This window comes from Rhipicephalus sanguineus, chromosome 2 (assembly GCF_013339695.2).
Source record: "Rhipicephalus sanguineus isolate Rsan-2018 chromosome 2, BIME_Rsan_1.4, whole genome shotgun sequence".
NCBI lineage: Eukaryota > Metazoa > Arthropoda > Arachnida > Ixodida > Ixodidae > Rhipicephalus > Rhipicephalus sanguineus.
In genome coordinates this window covers 143112596-143132701 of record NC_051177.1, presented here as the reverse complement: position 1 = coordinate 143132701, position 20106 = coordinate 143112596, and the positions used below count along the sequence as shown (strand labels likewise).

General features: G+C 45.2%; 1 protein-coding gene across 1 annotated transcript in view; it reads left to right on the top strand.

Annotated features, from left to right (window-relative positions):
• Positions 1 to 20106, top strand: part of LOC119383748 (probable cytochrome P450 49a1) — a 62069-nt gene that overhangs the window by 9972 nt on the left and 31991 nt on the right. The window contains exons 2-4 of the mRNA XM_037652046.2: positions 5525 to 5762; positions 9087 to 9277; positions 17346 to 17547. Coding sequence (XP_037507974.1) covers positions 5525 to 5762; positions 9087 to 9277; positions 17346 to 17547 — 631 coding nt within the window. The remainder of the gene's footprint in view (positions 1 to 5524; positions 5763 to 9086; positions 9278 to 17345; positions 17548 to 20106) is intronic.

The window sequence follows — 20106 nt, the reverse complement described above, 5'->3', positions numbered from 1 at the left end:
GCTTTTATATCTATATACATACATATACATATCCGGGACAGGACGGCGACGGCAAAAACCCACGGACAGTGTCCACATAACTGCTTTCGCAATAAAAGAAATCAAAGAGATTGTACGCAACTAACTGCTGTTGCACACAGTGCGAACTTGTGCTCTTGCACTTCTGAACTTGCAATAAAACCACAACTAGTTTTATGAAGACGCAACTAACTAATATTACACACTGCGCGAACTTGTGTTTTTGTACTTCTGAAGTTAAGACAAAGCTACAACTACTTTCATTAAGAGGCAACAAACTAATATGCCACAATGTGCGAACTTTTGCTCTTGTACTTCTTAACTTACGACAAAGCCACAACTACTTCTATGAAGGTGCAACTGACTAATATTGGACACGGCACGAACTTATTATATAGTGCTTATTAACGTACGACAAAGCCACAACTACTTCTATGAAGGTGCAACTGACTAATATTGGACACGGCACGAACTTATTATATAGTGCTTATTAACGTACGACAAAGCCACAACTACTTCTATGAAGATACAACCGACTAATATCGCACACTGCGCGAACTTGAGCTCTTGTACTCCTTATCTTACGACAAGTCCACAACTACTTTTACGAACGTACAGCTGACTAATATTGGACACTGCACGAACTTATGCTCTAGTACTTATTAACGTACGACAAAGCCACAACTACTTCTACGAAGGTACAATCGACTAATATCGCGCACTGCGTGAACTTGTGCTCCTGTACTTATTAACTTACGACAAAGCCACAACTACTTCTATGAAGTTAAAACTGACTAATAGTGCACGCTGCCCGAACTTGTGTTCTTGTACTTCTGAAATTACGAGAAAGCCACAACTACTATGAAGACACAACTGACTAATATTGCGCAGTGGGTGAACTTGTGCTCTTGTACTACTTAATTTACGAGGAAGCAACAACTACTATGAAGATACAACTGACTAATATTGCACACTGCCTTAGCTTGTGCTCTTGTACTTCTTAACATATGAGTAGGCCACGACCACTATGAAGTCACAACTGACTAATATCGCACACTGCGCGAACTTGTGCTCTTGTACTTCTTAACGTACGAGAAAGCCACAACTACTTGTATGAAGACACGACTAATAATACACACTGCGCGAACTTGTGCTCTTGTACTTCTTAACTTACGACAAAGCCACAACTACTATGAAGACACAACTGGCTAATATTGCACACTGGGTGAACTTGTGCTCTCGTACTTCTCAACGTACGACAAAGCCGCAACTAGTACTGGGAAGGTACGTTTCACTTATGCCCTATGAAATATTGATCACCCATTAGTTACCTTCAAATGCTATTCCCCCCTCCAGGGCAGGTTGGCAAAGAGAAAATTTGCACACGATAGTCTTCCTGTCTTCATCTTTTTCTTCTCTCTCTCTCTCCTGCTTTTTTAGCCAGGCATAGTGTTTTATACTATAAACAGTTAACGACAATGAGTGGGATTGTTGTTATTTTAACGCGATCGCTTTAAACAGCTCGTTTCGCAGAAAGTCCGGTATATGTGTCGGTGTCGGCGTCGGTGTCGTCATCGTTGGTTGTGAGCAAAAAGTTAGCGTTGTCCGTGACCGAAAAGTCGAAAAAGATGCAAATAAAACACATTATAAAACATTGGGGGACGCTTAAGCTTCGCCTTTAAGAGTTGAACGCGATAGCAATATCCTGCCCCTAGTGCGCACTTCGAACACTACGAGTGTTTAAAGGGACACTAAAGAGAAACAATGAATTGGTTTAGATTGATAAAGCGTGCTTGGAGAACTCTTGTGTAGTTTATTTCACCACCATAGGTTTATTATTAGAGGAGAAAATGAAGTTCAAAGTTTCTTTTTTTAAATTTCGCGCCGAACTTTGTAACTCGTGACGTAAAAGATTTCAAAGAGCATTTAACGTATTTTGGCGCCACTGGCTCAACGAAATCTCCACAAACTCGTTATGTCAAATCTCTGGCCCCCTCAGAGGACAATGTACTTCGATTTAACCGATTAGGAACTACGTAGGCCCAAGCAGGCGCCGTCAAAAATATGTGACGTCACGGCAGATGGTGCGGGAATTCCAAGGTGGCGTCGCCACCTGTATCTTCTTTTTGCGCGCTTTCTCGCTTATTAAGCGTCTTCTCGCGGCAAGCGTGGCGTTTTTGGTATCGTGGAAGACTACTTTACTAATGCGAGAAAAAACGTTTTGCACTTTAGTGTCCCTTTAACAGAATGCGCGCAATAAGGTGTGTGCCTTATGTAATGGGTAGCATGCTTTAAACCAGGAGCAATTATGCGCGAGAACCTTTTTCGAAGCTGCGATGCACCCACTATGGGGTCTTAAGGGAATACGCGCAGTAATGTGTATGCCTTTTGTAATGGGTGGCTGTCTTTAAACCACCAAGTCGTTATGATATTGGCGTGGTGTGACGCCCAATGGCAATGAACGCTTGTACCACGCAACACTACTGCCATATTACATCTCGTACTGTGACACCTGTATACAGGACGCGTATTTTTGGGAAGCATGAAAGTTACTTTCAGTGCAGCTGCAAGCAGAGGCGTGGCTGTGTGGTAGAACACCTGCTTGCGACGCAGACGGCCTGGGTTCGATTCTCACTCGGACCCAACATTTTTGTTATTTTATTTTTTGCAGCTTTTTCGATTTTTCGGTCACAGACAAGATGATGATTTTTCGCTCACAACCAACGGTGCCGGCGCCGACGCTGACGGCGGAATTTCTGCGATATGAGCTCTTTAACGCTATCGCGTTAAAATCGTAGGTTCGAGTGAGAAACGAACCCAGGCCTTCTACGTTGCAAGCAGGTGTTCTACCACAGAACCACGCCATTGCTTGAAGCTGCTCCGGAAGAAAACACTATATGATGTCATATAGTGGGATGAGTGTCCTTACTGCGTGTAATACTGCGTGGTAGAAGCGTAGAAACGTGCCAGGCATCAAAACATTCAAATTGCGTGACGAGCAGGTGTTTTAAAGGTACACTCATTGTAAAGCGCTCATACATATCTATTCATCATCATCAGGAGCAAAAGCAGCTGTGTAAGTTCGCCTGTTGCCTTACAGACGCGTAGTGGGCCCTTCGATGATTCTCAAAAGGATGAATTATGGCGTAGTGGGCACATCCCAACTGCAATTGCGGTAGGCATTTTAGGGTAGTTTGAAACGGCCAATGTTACGCGCACGGAAGTTCGTTTCCTTGCGGCACGGTTAAGGCATGCAACGAAGCGAGGCTCGCGATTGAGAAGGCGATGCGCACGGGGCCCGATTACGCTATCGCGTTCTACTCTTGAAGGCGAAACTCAAGCGTCCTCCAAGTTTTTTTTATTTTCATTTTATGCAACATTTATGTTTATGCATAACGAAGATATGTACGTTAGTCTCATCTCATGCACTGTTCGTATTCGTCTCGACACCGTTCTTTTTAATTGGCAAATTAATTTTTCGCTTTTCTTACAGAAAACCAATACGGTCAGTATTAAAGGCGCTGTCATGCACTTGAATTTGTCTCTGAGCCCTGTAAATCTGTGCTCCGGCGAAGCAACATTTGGGCAAAACAAAATGAGGGGAAAAGGAAAAGGAGGGGGAAGAGACATTTGTACAGCAAATGATTTTTCACGCAAAATGAAGAGAAAAACACGGTGTAACTCAACAGAGCAAGCACTACATCGTATAACTAAAAAAGAACAGCAGGAACATACACTTTAATAATTGTTGGGGTTTAACGTCCGAAAACCACGATATAATTATCAGAGACGCCGCAGTGGTGGGCTCCGGAAATTTTGACAACCTGGGCTTCTTTAACGTGCAGCTAAATCTATTTTCGCCTCTATCGAAAATGGGCCGCGGCGGCCGGGATTCGATCCTGCGACCATGAACACACACTTAAACGCCATCGTTGTGGTGAATAGTAAAATTTTGCGTGTTAGTTAGTCGCAAGAGCAGCCTATGGAGCGAGCAATGCCAAAATACAATGCCAAAGAGTTAAAGGGACATTAAAGCGAAACAATAAGTCAGCGTAGATTGATTTAGATTGAGAACTGTAATGTCATTAATTTCACCGTCATACGTTGGCTAATAGATGCGAAAATCAAGGCCAAAGTCTCATTTTTAAATTTCGCACCGAAATATAACGTCGCGGATTTCAAAGTGTATTTTTCGTATTTTGGCGACATTGGCTCAACGACACTTTCTGAAACTTGGTATGTTAAGTCTATAGCACCTTCAGAGGACAATGTACTTTATTTTTACCGATTAGGAACTACATGTGAAGCAGCAGACGCCGTCAAAATTTATGACGTCACGGCGTTTGGTGCGGGAATTTGACTGTGGCGTCGCCACTCACATTTCCTTTCCGCGCGTTTTCTCGCTTTTCAGGCGTCGTCCAGCGGTAAGACTGGTGTTTTCGGTATTGTGAAACTGTAATTCACTACTACGCCAAAAATCGTTGTTCTCTTTAGTGATCCCTTGAAGGCAAACGCATGGTGTGAGACGTTTACGTAGCGGTGTTTCATTTCTGTTGGTGAAAAAATGGGCATGAATGTCCAGCCAAACATGAGGTCACGAATGACTTCAATGTCCAGCGGCTGTGACGAAACACAGCTAGTTACATTTCGGAATACTCAACGCTTCTTAGAACAGTGATGCATGTCCATTATTGCCGATTGCTCAAGAGTGGACGAATACCTAGCTAGTAAGAAAAGTTCATTACACACACACACACACACACACACACACACACACACACACACACACACACACACACATATATATATGTGTGTATATATATATATATATATATATATATATATATATATATATATATATATATATATATATATATATATATATACCGTATTTACTCGAATCTAAGGCGATGTTCTTTTCGAAAAAAACGATGTGCGAAAGTGGAAGGGGGGGGGGGTCGACTTAGATTCGAGTACAATGATTAAGTTTTGTTTTTATTTCTGACCTTGCCAATTGCGGGGGTCGGCTTAGAATTGGGGCTGGCCTAGATTCGAGTAAATACGGTATGTAGACTTCGAATTGTCAAGCGGTCGGTAGATTGACAAGAAACAGGTTTAACAATTGTGCCATACCAACGAGACTCAATTTGTGCTGGCTTCCTCCAAGTAACTTGCTGTTGTTTTTTTTTTTAGTCTAAGAAAGACACGCATTTGTACTTGAGTCACTATTACATCAGCTATTTACATCTACTGCGACGCGAATTTTATACGTTTGCGATTGCTTCATGAACTTGAGTCAAGGCTAATTTTTTTTTTAAAGAATTAAGACTGCAGTACTGTGATCCGCACATACTTGGAGCGCACGAGAAATTGGTATTCAGCAGCGAAGAAGGTGTGGTGTCTAAGAAACAGAGAACTATAAATATGCTCTACCATAAAGCACTGCGCAGATGTTGTTCTCGAAACTAGTGGGAATTGATTGCAACAGAAACTACCCTTTCCTCAGGTAAGCACCATCCCGACCAAAGGCACAAGGCATCCATGGAAATGTACAAGAAGTACGGCCCCATTGTGGTCGAGAAGCTGCCAGGGCGTTACTCCCTTGTGCACCTGTTCACGGGCACCGACATTCGAAACATGTACCACGAGGAAGGAAAGGAGCCGTTCAGGATGGGTGCCACGGCGTTCAAGGACTACCGAGCCAGCAGACCGGAGTACTATGCTGATGTCGGCATTCTTAACCTGTGAGGATCAAGCATTTATCTCCAGTGATCAAGCATTTATCTCCATTTATCTCCATTTATCTCCAGTTGCACGCGACTTTATTTAGTGCTTTTTTTTTTAATTCCTCAATATCTAAGTTGAAAAAGTGGGCTGCGGAAAGCTTACGTGCGGAGTAGCAGAAATACATTGTCTGATTTTCTTGCCTGAGAGCCTAGCTTTTCTTTGTTGTTTGACACCTGTCCGTGCAGCTTATTAGTATGACGGATACTTTCAATTCTCTTGTGTATTTTTCATACAGCGTATTTTGTTTCCGTTATTGCTGGTAGAATGCAAAAAAAAAGGTAAGTAATTACAATGGTAATACATATGTAGACCCCTTGCGACGTTGCCCTTATCAAAAAGGTTTTTTTTAAGTAAGGTTATATTGCATTGCTGTCGAAAACTTGATCCACTGCATAACGCAGTCTATGGAATGTACACCTTCATATCGCGAGTTCTGTGCCAACTAGATTGTTAAACGCTATGCAGGCAGCGGAAGCATAACCGCACGGAGAGCGAAGTGCACATGAGCTCACTGCTTATTCAAGGAACATTGCCCCGGTCGAATAATAGTAATAGTAGCCGGATTCCTGCCTAATGGATGAGATAACAAAGATAAGAACCGATCGCGTGCTCTTCTCTTTCTTATCGCTCCGGCGTGCGTTGCATATCTAGCACTCAATTTCCTCGGTGATTCGAGTGCTCTTAACTCTTCAACTGTGGCGGTACGCCAGCAGCGTTAACACTTACTGTGCCCTTCGCTTGATAAACGACCCATCTGTTTCACATGCTATAGCAATAGAAAAAACTTTCGGGTTTTACGTGCCGAAACCACGATATGATCATCAGGGACGCCAGCGTGGAGGACTCCAGAAAATTTGACCATCTGGTGTTCTTTCACGTGCACTGACATGGCACACGGGATGCATTGCGCCTTCATCGAAATACGACCGTCTTCGTCGGGATTTAACTCACGACTTTCCAGTGAAGCTGACCTCACTGCAACGAGGGCGGGCGCACTGGCCGTCTGGCTCATGACGTCAGTCTGGAGTGCGCGTCCTTTTGGGCAGACTTGTGTGCATCTGCCTTTGAGGTGGAAATGCCGCAGACTTCTAAAGTTGTATCCGACTATAGGAGAGTTAAATTTTGTATTCTTAATACCGAAGGTAACGTAAATAGCAGCAAGGAAACGCACGTACCGGGAACAATATTGTCAGGGCACATCATCTCCCGTGAAAGGTTTCCAGGATAGCATGCTTCGTCGTGGCAAGAAAAAAGCTTGGAGGACGCTTGAGCTTCGCGTTCAAGAGCAGAACGCGATAGCACAATCGGGCTCCCGTGCGCATCGTCTTCTCATCTGATAGCCTAGAGCTTCGGCTCTCGGTGCATGCCTCAACCGTGCCGTAAGGAAACGAATGACTATGCGCTTAACATTGGCTGTTTCGAACTATCCTAGAATGCCTACCACAGGTAGAGTTGTTAAGTGCCCACTGCGCCATAATTCTTCCTTTTGCGAATCGGTGAAGGACGACCCACTCACTACGCGTCCGCAAGGCAGCACGCGAAGCTACGTAGCTGCTCACTTTGTTGATGCTTTTGCGGCTGGTGATGATTGAATGCGTCTGAGCACTTTGTAATGGGTGGGCCTTTAAAGCACCCGCTCGTTCCGCAATTCACATCTTATGACGCGTGGTCGAGTCTACGATTCTGCCACGCAATACTACATGCGTTAAGGGAGGCTCCTTCCGCTATATGACATTCCTATAGTGTTTTTTTTTTTTTCGAAGCAGTTTCAAGCAATAGCATCCTCCGTGGTAGAACACCTGGTTGTCACGCAGACGGCCTGGGTTAGATTCTCAGTCCAACCTAAGATTCGATTTTTCAGTCACGGACAAGACGATGATTTTTCGCTCACAACTAACGACGTCGACACCGACGCCGACGCCGACGCCGATATCGGAATTTCTGCTAAACGAGCTATTTAACACTATCGCGTTAAAATTTCGGGAACGGTGGGATCAGACATGATGTATTAGACAGTGCAAAATGATCCGTATTATCCTAAAGGGCCCCTAAACAATATATGAAAATATAAAGAACGAACGCGTCATTATCTCCTGCCGTTTCGCGTCTTTCCGGCTCAATTCGTGACGCCAGCAGTCTGTTCGCGTAACGCCATGTCGAAATAAGCTCTCGAATGGTCCATGTACGAGGTATATCAGTTCGTGGTTTATTTGTTTTCTACTCGGCTTTTCCATGCAGTCGCACGCCTTTCAGCCTTGTCTCAGCACGGCAAGCGTGCTCGGTCAACTCATTTCGCCTCGTTTTGTGCGTTTTCGACTGCGCAAGCGGAGCTTACAGCGAGCAGCCGAAAAGTGCGAAATCCTGACGCGTTCAACGCTTAGTGCTGACATTGTCCCCGTGTTTTATGAAGAAATAAGCGGTGAGGAGTAGACAGCGCCCGTAGATAGGATCGCAAAGACGAGAAGGAAACCGTTTTCTCGTCTTTGAACTCCGACTGGTGTAGGGGCCCTTTAACGCTATAGACCTTAAAGGGCCAGTAAACAACCTCGCGGTGCAAAATGTGGGATGAAGCGAGAACTGTGCACTTGTACGATGTGAACATGCCGCCGCAAGAATTTTGCGAATAAGTGCTGTAATAAGGAAGTTAAAGGGCATAGAAAACCCACTTCAGCTGGTTTCGGTTTCTCGCTTGACCTTCCCACCCTTCTCGGCAGCCAAGAGGGGTAGGAGTAGCCCCGGTGTCGTTCGTTCGCCCACTTCAGCAACGACGTCAGCGATTACGTCATCGGCACGCAGCTAGCCAACGACCGAGCAAGGCCTCCTCCCTCTTCTAGTTCGCAGTACCTCCGTGTCGCTCGTGTCAGAGCTAGAGTTACTGTATATGTTACCTTTAGGTAGCGTCTGAAGGAGCCATGTACAGTAACTGTAGTCAGAGTGGCGCTAGTTCCCTCTAGCGGAGCGGTGCAGAAACGCGGTAAATGTGTGATAGTCACCGTTGTAACTGCGCCGCCAAAGCCGCATCACCGCAGGTCCAAGGCGCTGTTTCGTAGTGCAGACGACCAATCAACGAAGACGGTGCAACGTAATGTTGCTCATGGGCAAGATTACGTCACTTATGATGGGGATTGGGCAGGCGCTGGAGAGGGGTGCGGGAAATAACATATTGTGCGCATGCTGTTTGCCGATTCTCGTGTTCTCTTGCGCCAAGAGCACAATGTTCGAATTGGTAGGTTGTGTTCTGGCCTGCCTGGTCACACGTTCGTTTCTCCTTGCTCTTGCAGTCAGGGAAAACGGTGGCTGAAGGTTCGCATGAGCACGCAACAGCACACTTTGCGTGTGCGAACGACGATGTCGTACTTGCCCAGCATGAACAAAATCGCCGAAGAAGCCTTGGACTTGCTCGACCAGCTCATGGATGAAGGTGGCAGAGTGGAAGACTGCTTCACGTTCATGCAACGATGGGCTCTGGAGAGTAAGTGCTAACACGTGCGTTCCTGTACATCCATGTGAGAGAGAGTGGTGGTATTGTGGACCTCAAGGTTGACGACTCATTTCACCGTGTTTAAATACGCCAATGGGAAATCGTTATCCGTACCCAAACATCACGTTTAAACCAACTGAAGGCTTGAAAACCGTGAAAACGATTAAGGGTTTTTAATTGAGAGGAACACAAATTTTTGTCAACCTAGATTGCAGAGGTAAAATTGTTGACTGCAAGACATTACTGTTTGTATATCTGTTTGTTTCTTTGTATGCTTGCTTATTTATTTAAATGCCGCGGGCAACCTCACGGTTTTACACTGGAAGAAGGATATACAGGTTAAAGAATACTGCAAAGTTGGAAAGAATATTCTTGTAAGAGTAGCTTTCTCTGCAGGGGCGGGGGGGGGGGGGGATTTAAATTGTGCGCAGATCAACTTATCAAAATAGAACGTCGGCTGACGAAAAGTGGTTCTTCCTAGAAGAGCAGTAATATGGGCCAGTTGGTTATAAAAAGCCTTGGGTAATGATGCTGTGTCGCACTCGTCCGGGCTGGACACACCGCAACATGTAGTGCAAACAACTCTTCATTTTGGGATGTTTTGCTATACAGTACAATCCCGCTGATACGTTTTTTACGCGACCGTAAAAAAGAACGTAAGAACCGGGAAACTTTAAAGCCCAGAAAAGGGAGTAAACGAGACTTTAAAGTAGTGTAGAGCGGCGCAGAATTTTATTTCAGACGTTTCGCTTGAAGACATCGTGCAGCGTCGGCTGGCGCATTTTCTCACGTCCGATCAGTACAAGGTGTCTCTCAAGCACCTGCAGTACCATGTAGCTTTCGGCGTCGTCACTGCTCGCAAATCTTAGCCACAAAACCAGCGCCTTTATGGCCGATGAAACCGTCGGCTCCGGCAACATGACCTGATTCACCTCCTCAACTTCGTCATCACTGACACACGCATCGGCACACTCAGCCATGACATCGTCGACGGACAATATCGCGGAGGGGACAACGGCGTCGTCAACGGAAGCGTAATCGCTACACGCGATGTCGTTGAATACATCAAAACCAATTTTTAGCACTAAAACGCGTCATAGACGCCATGTTTAAATTAAAAATACATATTTCGGAGGTCGTGTTTCTGGTGGCGGGACTTAAAGATACACCGTAGATGACGCGCTCACCGCTTCTGGCGGCCGATTTGATCGTCAAGAAATCAAGCGGACCATGCCAAGCCACATGAAAAGTCAACATGGCTGCCTGGGCCGGTCCGCAACGTACTATTCGAGAATGGTAACACAGTTGCGATGTAACAGCGGGGTTACCTATGCATTGGATCCTATGGAAGCTATGCCGGGGCCGGCCGAAGGCGATGTAACCGCCAGGAAAACGGAGCACCCGGGAACGTAACAACGGGATTCTATTGTATTAACTATTTATCACTAATATTTCTTGAAAACAAATTCATTTTATCCAAAAACACTTCAGTATTAACAAGTGCATGATCACTATGTTGTCCTTATATATGGCACATATATGCGCTTTGCTGCCCATGTGTGTATATGCTATGTATGACAAAGCAATTCGAAATAAAGACATGTTAGCTTGCGCTGCGTGTTGTGGTGTGTCCTGTCCGTCCAAGTACTTCACAGTGTAATTCTCCAAGACTACTTCCTGCTATTAGGTCAGAAAACTAATTTCCATGTCGCTTACAGATTGCCGTTTCAACCAAGACAAATGTGAAAGCGACAGCAAAAAGACTGTCTTTTGACCCGCAAGCTGATAGTTTGCCAGATGTTGCGGCTGGCTTACACTCGTATAGTAAAAGAAAAGTAAGCCCTTGTTCCGGCAGGCTGAGAGCGTAGCGCGAATTCCTCAATGCACGGCCCAATGTATCAGACGTTTCTCTGAATGTAAATTTTAAAGGGCCCCTGACAGCCGATTTTTTGTTTGTGACATTTACGTTGTAATAAGTAGGTCTATGTCTTGTAATCACGGAATGACACCGTAAATCCTCCAACGTGATGTCTAATTAATCCTAGCAGCGTTAATTATGGTCATTTTTCGTGTAGGTTCAAAACGCGCGCCGAAAGAGGATAAGAAACTAGCGCCGCGCCGCGGCGGTCGCGCCTCGGGGCACGCGTGATGACGTGCGCTCAGTATTGGGTGACGTCAGCCACGCGCTTGTCGAACTGCCAGTTGGAGAACACACACACGGAGAGCTCACGCTGCCTGCCGACACGTACCGAAGAAGGAGAAGGGGGGAGGAGCAAAGAGCACACATGTTTCGCAATATACCGTGCACCACGCATATTTCTGTCTGTGACGTCGACAACACTTGCTTTACCTCTGCAACGTCACAAGGGGCCTACGTCTACGTCATACTAGTGGTTATGTTGATAGGAGTTCAAAATTCAGATGAGCACTCAGGCTTACTTTAAAACCAAATTAAAATATCTTAAAGGCAACGCTCGTCACTCATAATCGGTCAGAAGTGCCCCCGCATGCAGGACTATCAAACAACACAAGCATCTCGTGTTTCCAAATTCGGTGTCAGGGGTCCTTTAAGAAAGGCACAATTTGCGTGTGTTAGACTATGGAATAGGAATTGAATGAAAGCAAGAGCAGCAGCCGATGAAGTAAAACATGCAAAGACCTCAATGCACTTATTTTACAACCTACGAGAATAAATGGCCGTAGGCGTGCCTCCTAGATGAACGCTGACCAAGAGGAGCGCACTGTGAAATAAAAGTAAAAAAAATACGTACAAAACTTCAGTGCCTCAGACAAGGTGGGCGGCAATTTGCTAAACGAATCTATTCGTGTCAAACGCTGGCTTTGTCGCACAGAAGCCCACATTCATTCATACTTACTCGTAAGTTCCTTGGAAAGCCCGTGGTGCAAACCCGTGAATTATGTGCTTAGGTTTGCTAGCCTGTTGGATATAATTCATAGCCACAGCCAACGGGCAAGACTCAGTCCTACAAGGCTAAAAGAATATAACTCTTAAATAACCCAGCCAAAAAGCTTTAAAAATCTACGCATATCCACGAAGGGAATGATGATGAGTGGGCGAACCTCTGGGGATCGTTCGGTAACCGTGAATCCCTTGTGACATTGCCCACTCGCGCATGTGAATGAAGGACAACTTGTGTGTACAGTTATATACAATGTTGTTTTATTGATGTCATAAGGCGTATATAGTGTTGAGGTGCGGACTTCGTTTCCCCTTCATTAGAACCGTCTTGTGATCGGTGAAATGAAACGCCAGGGGCTCTTGAATGGAATGTAATGCGAAGTTAACGATGACGAGGTCTATACACGTCCCCTGGTTGTTGTTGGATGTTTATGGTGTTATGAAATGCATCTGAGAGCAAACGCACCCCTAGCAGTCTCCCTTCAAACCAGAGCACGTGCCGGGAGCAAGCGCTGCTACCGCAGCGCCCCTAGCGGTCTCCATTCAAACCAGAGCACGCGCCGGGACGCAGCGCTATTACCGCAGCGCCCCTAGCGGACTCCGTGTAAACCAGAGCTACGCTATGCGCCGGGGGTACAAGGCTCGGCCCTAAGGTGCTTCGCCGCTAAATAGATTTGAAGCGAACTACGGCTCCTTGAAATGTCAACAACGGAAGCACCACTGGCCACAAAAGCGACGCAGTAGTTTGGCACCGCCTGTTTTACAGGTTGTGATCGTATGCTGTCGTCGTAACTTGGCGCAACGCAGGCAAAGCATTGCCATCTGAGCGCGCGCTCGCGCCAAAGAGAATTCTACTTCCTCTTGTCCTTCGAGCGCCTTGATGTTGATATTAACGCAGGCAAAACCAAATATATCATAGCCAACTGTAGCATATTGAGCGAACGTTAGCGCCGAAGAGAAACCTTCTTTCTCTTGTTCTTCGAGCGCAGGTAAAACCACGTATAAAACTTGAAAAAGAGGGAGCAAGCGAGAAATAGAAAGAGAGAAAAAAAAAATATATATATATATATATATATATATATATATATATATATATATATATATAGGAAGAATAATACAAAAAAATACAAACAAAGACTGAAACAAATACAGGGAAAAAACGAAAAGCGAGAAAAAGAAAGAAACAGAGGAGGAAAGAAAGAGAAAAACCGAAGAGAAACAAAGAGGGCTGCCCAACTGCGCACTTCCTTCAGGCTTGGCACCACTAGTGCAAAGCTTCCTTAATTTTTCATTTGGGAGTTGCTTGAATACTTTGACTGACTACTTTCTTGTGTCCGTGTAAGGGCGCCCTGTCTTTTTAGAATGAATACTTACCAACTAGCTCAGCTCTCTGTTATTCTAATGCTTGAATACTATGCGTTGCGGCCGGGTCATCTGTCAAATTCAGTGGCGTCACAATCGACGGCTAGTTAAACGGTAGCCCATATTACCAGCCGTGCACTTAAATCAAATTGAGAAAGACGCCAAGAAAGTCAATAATGGATTCCTTGGTATTGATGTCTTACGTGTGCTGAAATACTCCGCTGCAAACATACCAACATGTCGCCTACGCTATCTCAAACAAACACTTCTTCAAGTTTGATGGCTGAAGCAGCATGTAATATGCCAGTCGAATTGACGCCACTTCGCAATCCAAGGAAATGAAAGGGCGAATGCTTCGGCAGGAGTGACTCACGACTGTCTGGAAAATCCATTTCGATCTTTCATGTGTGACACGTGGCAAGTCTTACGATGCCTAGAGTGAGAACTGCGTGGGCGGGACCTTTTAACGGCTGTTACAAAATCTTATATGCAATCGACCCACACCATGCGTTTTAGCCAGAACCTAAGCTTCCGCGACACACCGAGACGCTGCGATGCCATCTCCACCTCGTAACTTCTTAGCAGCCAACATATGCTGAAGGATATGTTAGCCTAGCCTCCCTCCAGCCCCGCCCCCCCACCGCCCATCGCAGCCTGCCGCACTTACCCACATACTGCTAACAACGGTTAAAACTGAACGATGTTGGCTGTTAATGCTGGCTAATTTGTTGGCTAAGCATGGCTGCTGTTCACTTACAAGGAAGAGAAAGACGGAAGGACAGAGAAGTTAGCCAGTCCTCAGACCGGCTGGCTACCCTGTGCTGGGGAAGGGGGTAAGATGAATAAAAGAATATAGAAAAGAGATGTTACAAAAAAAAAGAAGAAAATGAACCAAAAGAGAGAATAATACGATCAACGACACTGCTTAACTTACAATTTACTAATGTCGCCAAGTGTTGCCATATTCTGGCTATGTGATGGTTAGTGTAGGTCAAATATCGGCCTCTTTTGTCGGAGACGTTACGCTCTCGAATATACACAGACAATAATCAAAGTTGGTTCTGCCGCATCATTCTATCGAATTCGGTGTTGCTATGTTCAAATCAAATCAACTCAAATCAAAATGAGTTTATTAAGACGTGTATACAAAAATGCGTACATAATATTTGGACCAATAGCCTACGTGGCTAGTAGCTGGTCCAATAAAGAAAATAAATAAAAGTTAGCAACGCACATGATTGGTCATGAAAATGATTGGTTTTATACATACGGTAGTTTCAGCGATGTATATAATCTACGTACGGAAAGGTGATTACAATTCACTAGACAAGAAAAAGCGTTTGCAAGAAATGTTGAAGTTGCGCGTAGTTTTTATTTCTAGAGGCACAGTGGTCGAGGTTACAGCTCCGAAGAATTCTAACAATCGTTCGCCATAGACGTTGTTACAGGGAGGAAGATTTAAATTTAACTGACTTGTTTGTCTGGTGTTTGCACGCGGGAAGTTGAATATGGTGTTGGGTAGTGGAAAGTTTGTGTACAGTATTTTGTGAACTAGGCAAGTTACCTTATAATTTCTTAGCGCCGTAAATGAGAGAATATGAAGATCATTGAATAGGATGACACTGTGGTAATGAACAGGGGAGAATTATTATTCTTAAAGGGGTCATGAAGCACCCCTTGGGCTTGTTGAAAAAACACAACCTGTGGAAAGCTGACATGGCTATGAACTGCTCTGCAAAATATTACAGTCGTGCGCGCCGCGTAAAGGCCACAAGCGGAGCGCGAAGTTGCCGTTTCCTCAGGCGCCCTCTTTACAAACAAAGGCCGGTTCTCACTCTCGTCGGTGGGCGGGGCGTCTGCACGTTGACGTCGCGGAGACATAGCATGCTTATTGGCCGATAGCCGGATGAGATGCGCTTCTTGCCACGGGGTGCCGCCACTTGCCCGCGCCGCACTCCTCAGTCTGCTAATTTTACACGGTAGCCGCACTCGCGCATGCGAATCACAGCGGGAGAGCGGTCGCGTTTCATGACGCACGCTGACGTAACTTCTTACCCCCACGCCATCCCTCCCTGTCTAGCTTCCAGTGCGCTCGTCGGCACGAGAAAAGAGAGAAAGCGCTGAGAGTGTGCGCCAAACCCCCGTAACTCCGCTGATTCTTGACGGATTCGACAAATTTTTGCGGCAATCGATTCGGGAGGCAGTAAACTCCGATACTAAGGTCATTAGATCATTACTTGGAAAAGTGGTTCATGACCCCTTTAAAGCCCGTTTTTGTAACTGGAGTATAGGTCTTAAATAAGTTTTGTATGTTAGGCCCAAGGCCTGACAGAAGTAGCCGGGGTGGGAATGAAACAGAGAAAAGTATATGCAACGAAGTAGAGAACGAGGAAAATATTGGCGGGAACGGACCAGTGCATAACAGCTAAAAGCTAGTTTTCTACACACAGATTGATCTGGTCTCTCCAGTGCAAGTGATGGTCAAAAAGAATTTCTAAGTATTTGAATGAGTCGACCCTATTCAAGAGTTTGGTTGGCCAGAGAAATATTAAGGCTGCTGTAGTTCACTATTTTCCTGCTTGCGTGAAATACGTCGTATTGAGTTTTTTCAGTATTTATGGCTAGCCTGTTTTCTGTAAACCACTTATTTATTATTGCCATTTTTTTCGATATAACGTCTTGCAGTGAAGGAAGTGAGTTACCTGAGTAAAGTAACGCTGTGTCATCAGCATACATTCAGACTTTTGTGAACTTAAGAGCTAGCGGTAGATCATTGACATATAAAGAGAAGATAATGGGACCCAAAACCGATCCCTCTGGTACTCCGCATGTGACATCAGCAAAAGTAGAGCAATGTTTGTTAATTACTACTTGCTGTCTACGTGCGTGGAAGTAGCTCTGGATGAATTGAAGCGCGTTTCCAACGACTCCATAAGACTCTAACTTTTCAAATAATCTAGCATGACAGATTGTGTCGAACGCCTTTCTTACATCGAGAAATATTGACACTGCAACGTCCTGCTTGTTTAGAGCGGTGTTAATAAAGTGTGAAAGCGTTGAAACGGCGGTTGCAGTAGATCTACAATGAAACGATGCTGCTGCGGGCAGATAGTGTCACGACAGCAAGTACGCATGCCACATACACCAGCCAAAATACGAAGCGCCATGAACAAGAACTTCATTCACGTGTTCTACATCTGCTTTTCTTTTTAACTAGCCAAACTTACATCCGTGACCTCAAGAACTATGAGCATCAAAGCCTATTAAATCACTTCGGTGGCTCTGAAAATAGTTACTTTTGCGGCAAACACTGTGTATACTGCGTCGTGTGTGCTTCATCAGCATCATCAGTGTATCAGTCTAATTACATGCTCCTCGCTTTCCGATATATTTCCTGATATATGGCTTTACGTTCCCTGGCACGCGTGTCTACATATTGCAAGTGTGTGATCTGTACCCATGCACAAAAATTTTTTCTATCTTGCCGCCGCGAAGGTACAGTGGTTACGGTGCTCGGCTGCTGACCAGAAGGCAGCGTGTTTGACCCCAGCTTTGGCGGTGGCATTTTCAATGAAGGCGCAAATGCTAGACGTCCGTGCAGTTGAATTTAATTGCACCTTAAAGAATCCCATGTGGTCGAAATTGCTAGAGCCCTCCACTATACGGCGTACCTCATAATCATACCGTGGTTTTGGCACGTAAAACCCCAGAAATAGTTACTAAATATCAATTGTATTCACATGTTCTAAGTAGCGCGCGACTTTTGTTGCCACGCAGGCGTGGCCTTGGCGTCTGTTGATGCCCGGCTCGGCTCCTTGAGGCATCCGCTTGATCTCACCCTGGACGGCCCCGCCATACTGGAAGACATGAGATCGATATTTGCCTGCATGCAGAAGTTTGGATACCGGTTTCCCTATTTTCGCTATATCCGCACTCCCGCCTGGCAAAGATTCGAGAAAGCTATGGACGACTTCACGGTGTAAGCGCCTTTCTTTCTCTGTTTGTCATTCAAATATAATGGGCGGTAAAAGCAGTAATAAGCGGCCTTTCAAGTCCATTGACAACGTGATATCAACAGATATGTGTATATATTGAGAGGTATTATAATAGCGTCAACAAAAATTTGCAGGTGAAACATATAGTCGCAGGTTTTTGAACCAATGAATAAAACGTTTAGAAGAGCAGTGACTGGATAAAATTGGCTGATGATCATAACTGGGAGCAGAGCAAAGGACAACCACAAAAGGACACGACAAGCACGGCGCTTCGTCGTCTTGCCTCGAGCTGATACCTACTCAATAAATCAACTAATCCATAAACGTTTATTTTCAGTGTACGGAGAGTGGGACGGGAAAGGGGTTAATCCCCTCTTCCCCTCGCCCCGCCCGGACTTTTAATAAAGTTTATTCATTCATTCATTCAGTGTGCCGAAAAACCGAAAGAAGGGCTCTGACAAAAAGCTACTTTTAGGACAGCCTGACTAATTCAGAGCTCTGTAACACATTTCGAAAACGTAAAACGTATAAAAAAGAATACACAGTCACGTTGGCAACGTTTGATCTTCTCTGTTTTTTTCACTCTGACCAGTCAACTCTCGATGCGCATTCAGGTGCCAAAATTGAGCATTGACAATTACGAGATCGCTTACGAGATTATAACAACATGGAGGCGCATGACACATGTATACAAGCAACATTCAACTGTTTTGTTTACTCTCGTGCTCTTTTATTGCGATAGCAATTATATGGACAGTCTGGGCTAGATTTTGCCGTCGCCGTCACCGCCGTCATGCACCGTATATGTATAATTATATATATATATATATATATATATATATATATATATATATATATATATATATATATATATATATATATATATATATCCTCCTGAGACCTGAGCAAATGTGTGGCCACACAGGTGAAATCAAAACACATTTTTGGAATGCACACACATGCTGTACTAAACCAGAGAAAAATTGCGCCTGTACGGCAAACAGTTTTTGCACAGCAGTGTGTGCATTATAATGCACACTGGGTCTCAATGCACGGAAAACGAACGACACTCGCCTACAACGAAATTTTACATTTGCTCGCGATAAGCACGCATATTTGTTGTGAAACTGCCTGCAGAAGTTTCGCGCGGATGTGACGCAAAGAACAATGTTGCACGTGATGCACCGGAGCTTTGTGCGCTGAGCATAGGCGTGCGCAGGGTTCCTCATCAGGGGGGGGTGAAGGTTCATCGCAGCGCCCCCCCCTACTAATCAATGTACGAGGCAGATTTTGCGCACCCCCCTCTTATGTGACTAGGGGGGTCAACGTATGGGGCAGGTTTGCCCCCCTCTTAGGTGACTAGGGGGAGCGGCCGACACCCCTCCCCCCCCCACCCTGTGCGCACGCCTATTGCGCTGAGAATATCCTGGGTTTTGACACCTCGAGGAGGATCCCTAGTTCCCAAACTCTGAAATGTGGCTTGCTTGCGCAGTTCTTGGCTCAGCAGGCGTGGGCCCCAACCTTGGCTTTCAGCAGCTTCTGTGGTGACTCATTAGGGAGCTTTCAAGTAGCGTATGCAAAGCTTTGCGTTGGCTTTTCGCGCAACTGCGCATGCGTCGTACGCTACCGCTTGCGGGCTCCCGTTAAGTGATGGAAATAGCGGGCCGCAAACGCTAACGCTAACTTAGCGTACACTATTCGAAAACTGCCCATTGTCAAATTCTGCACCACACCTGTTTTCCAGCAACAGGTAATAGGGAAGGGACAGCCTCGTCATATGAAAATTCTTGGTCCGAGGCGTCGTTGCTGGTCATTGACTCAAGAACACGTTTCTTTATCACTGATTCCTAGGTAAAACAAACGCCAAAGCTTAATGCCACAGAGTAATGAACCGCATCAGATTGGCAAACATACGCAGGAAAAAGTACCCATTGAGACCGAGTGTGCATTATAATGCACGTTTGAAGAAAACAGCTTGTGATAACAAATATACTCGCCCTTAGGGTTACATGACGTGTGGAAATTATCCCTAAACCCTTCCTAAGTAGATTTAAACAACAAATCAGAAATATGACACGATGATTATTGAGCAATTTGTGAATTACTTGGACGCCGTGAGCAGAACGTCGAAGACGAGAATGACGCCATGTTTCAAAGCGGGAAAACGGGGCTTCCACTGTAGTATGCTTCCTGTATTGCTGACCAGATGGCACCACATGATAGAGCATGCGATTGCACCAAGAATGTTGGCTCTAATAGTGGCGCGAATTTCGAAAACCGGGAAAAAACAAATGTGCATTTTAATGCACGCGGGGTCTGAAGAGGATATATATATATATATATATATATATATATATATATATATATATTGTTAAGACGTTTATTGACGGCGAGATTGACGGCGACGATGCACAACGACAGAGCGCAGACTCGCAGACTCTCACGAGCACGAGGGGCGTGCTCTCCGAGGATAGGCGAAGAGGGTGACCCACTAGGAGGCGCTTGAGAGGACGACCCATTAGAGCGTTCCAATGCTTCTCTAC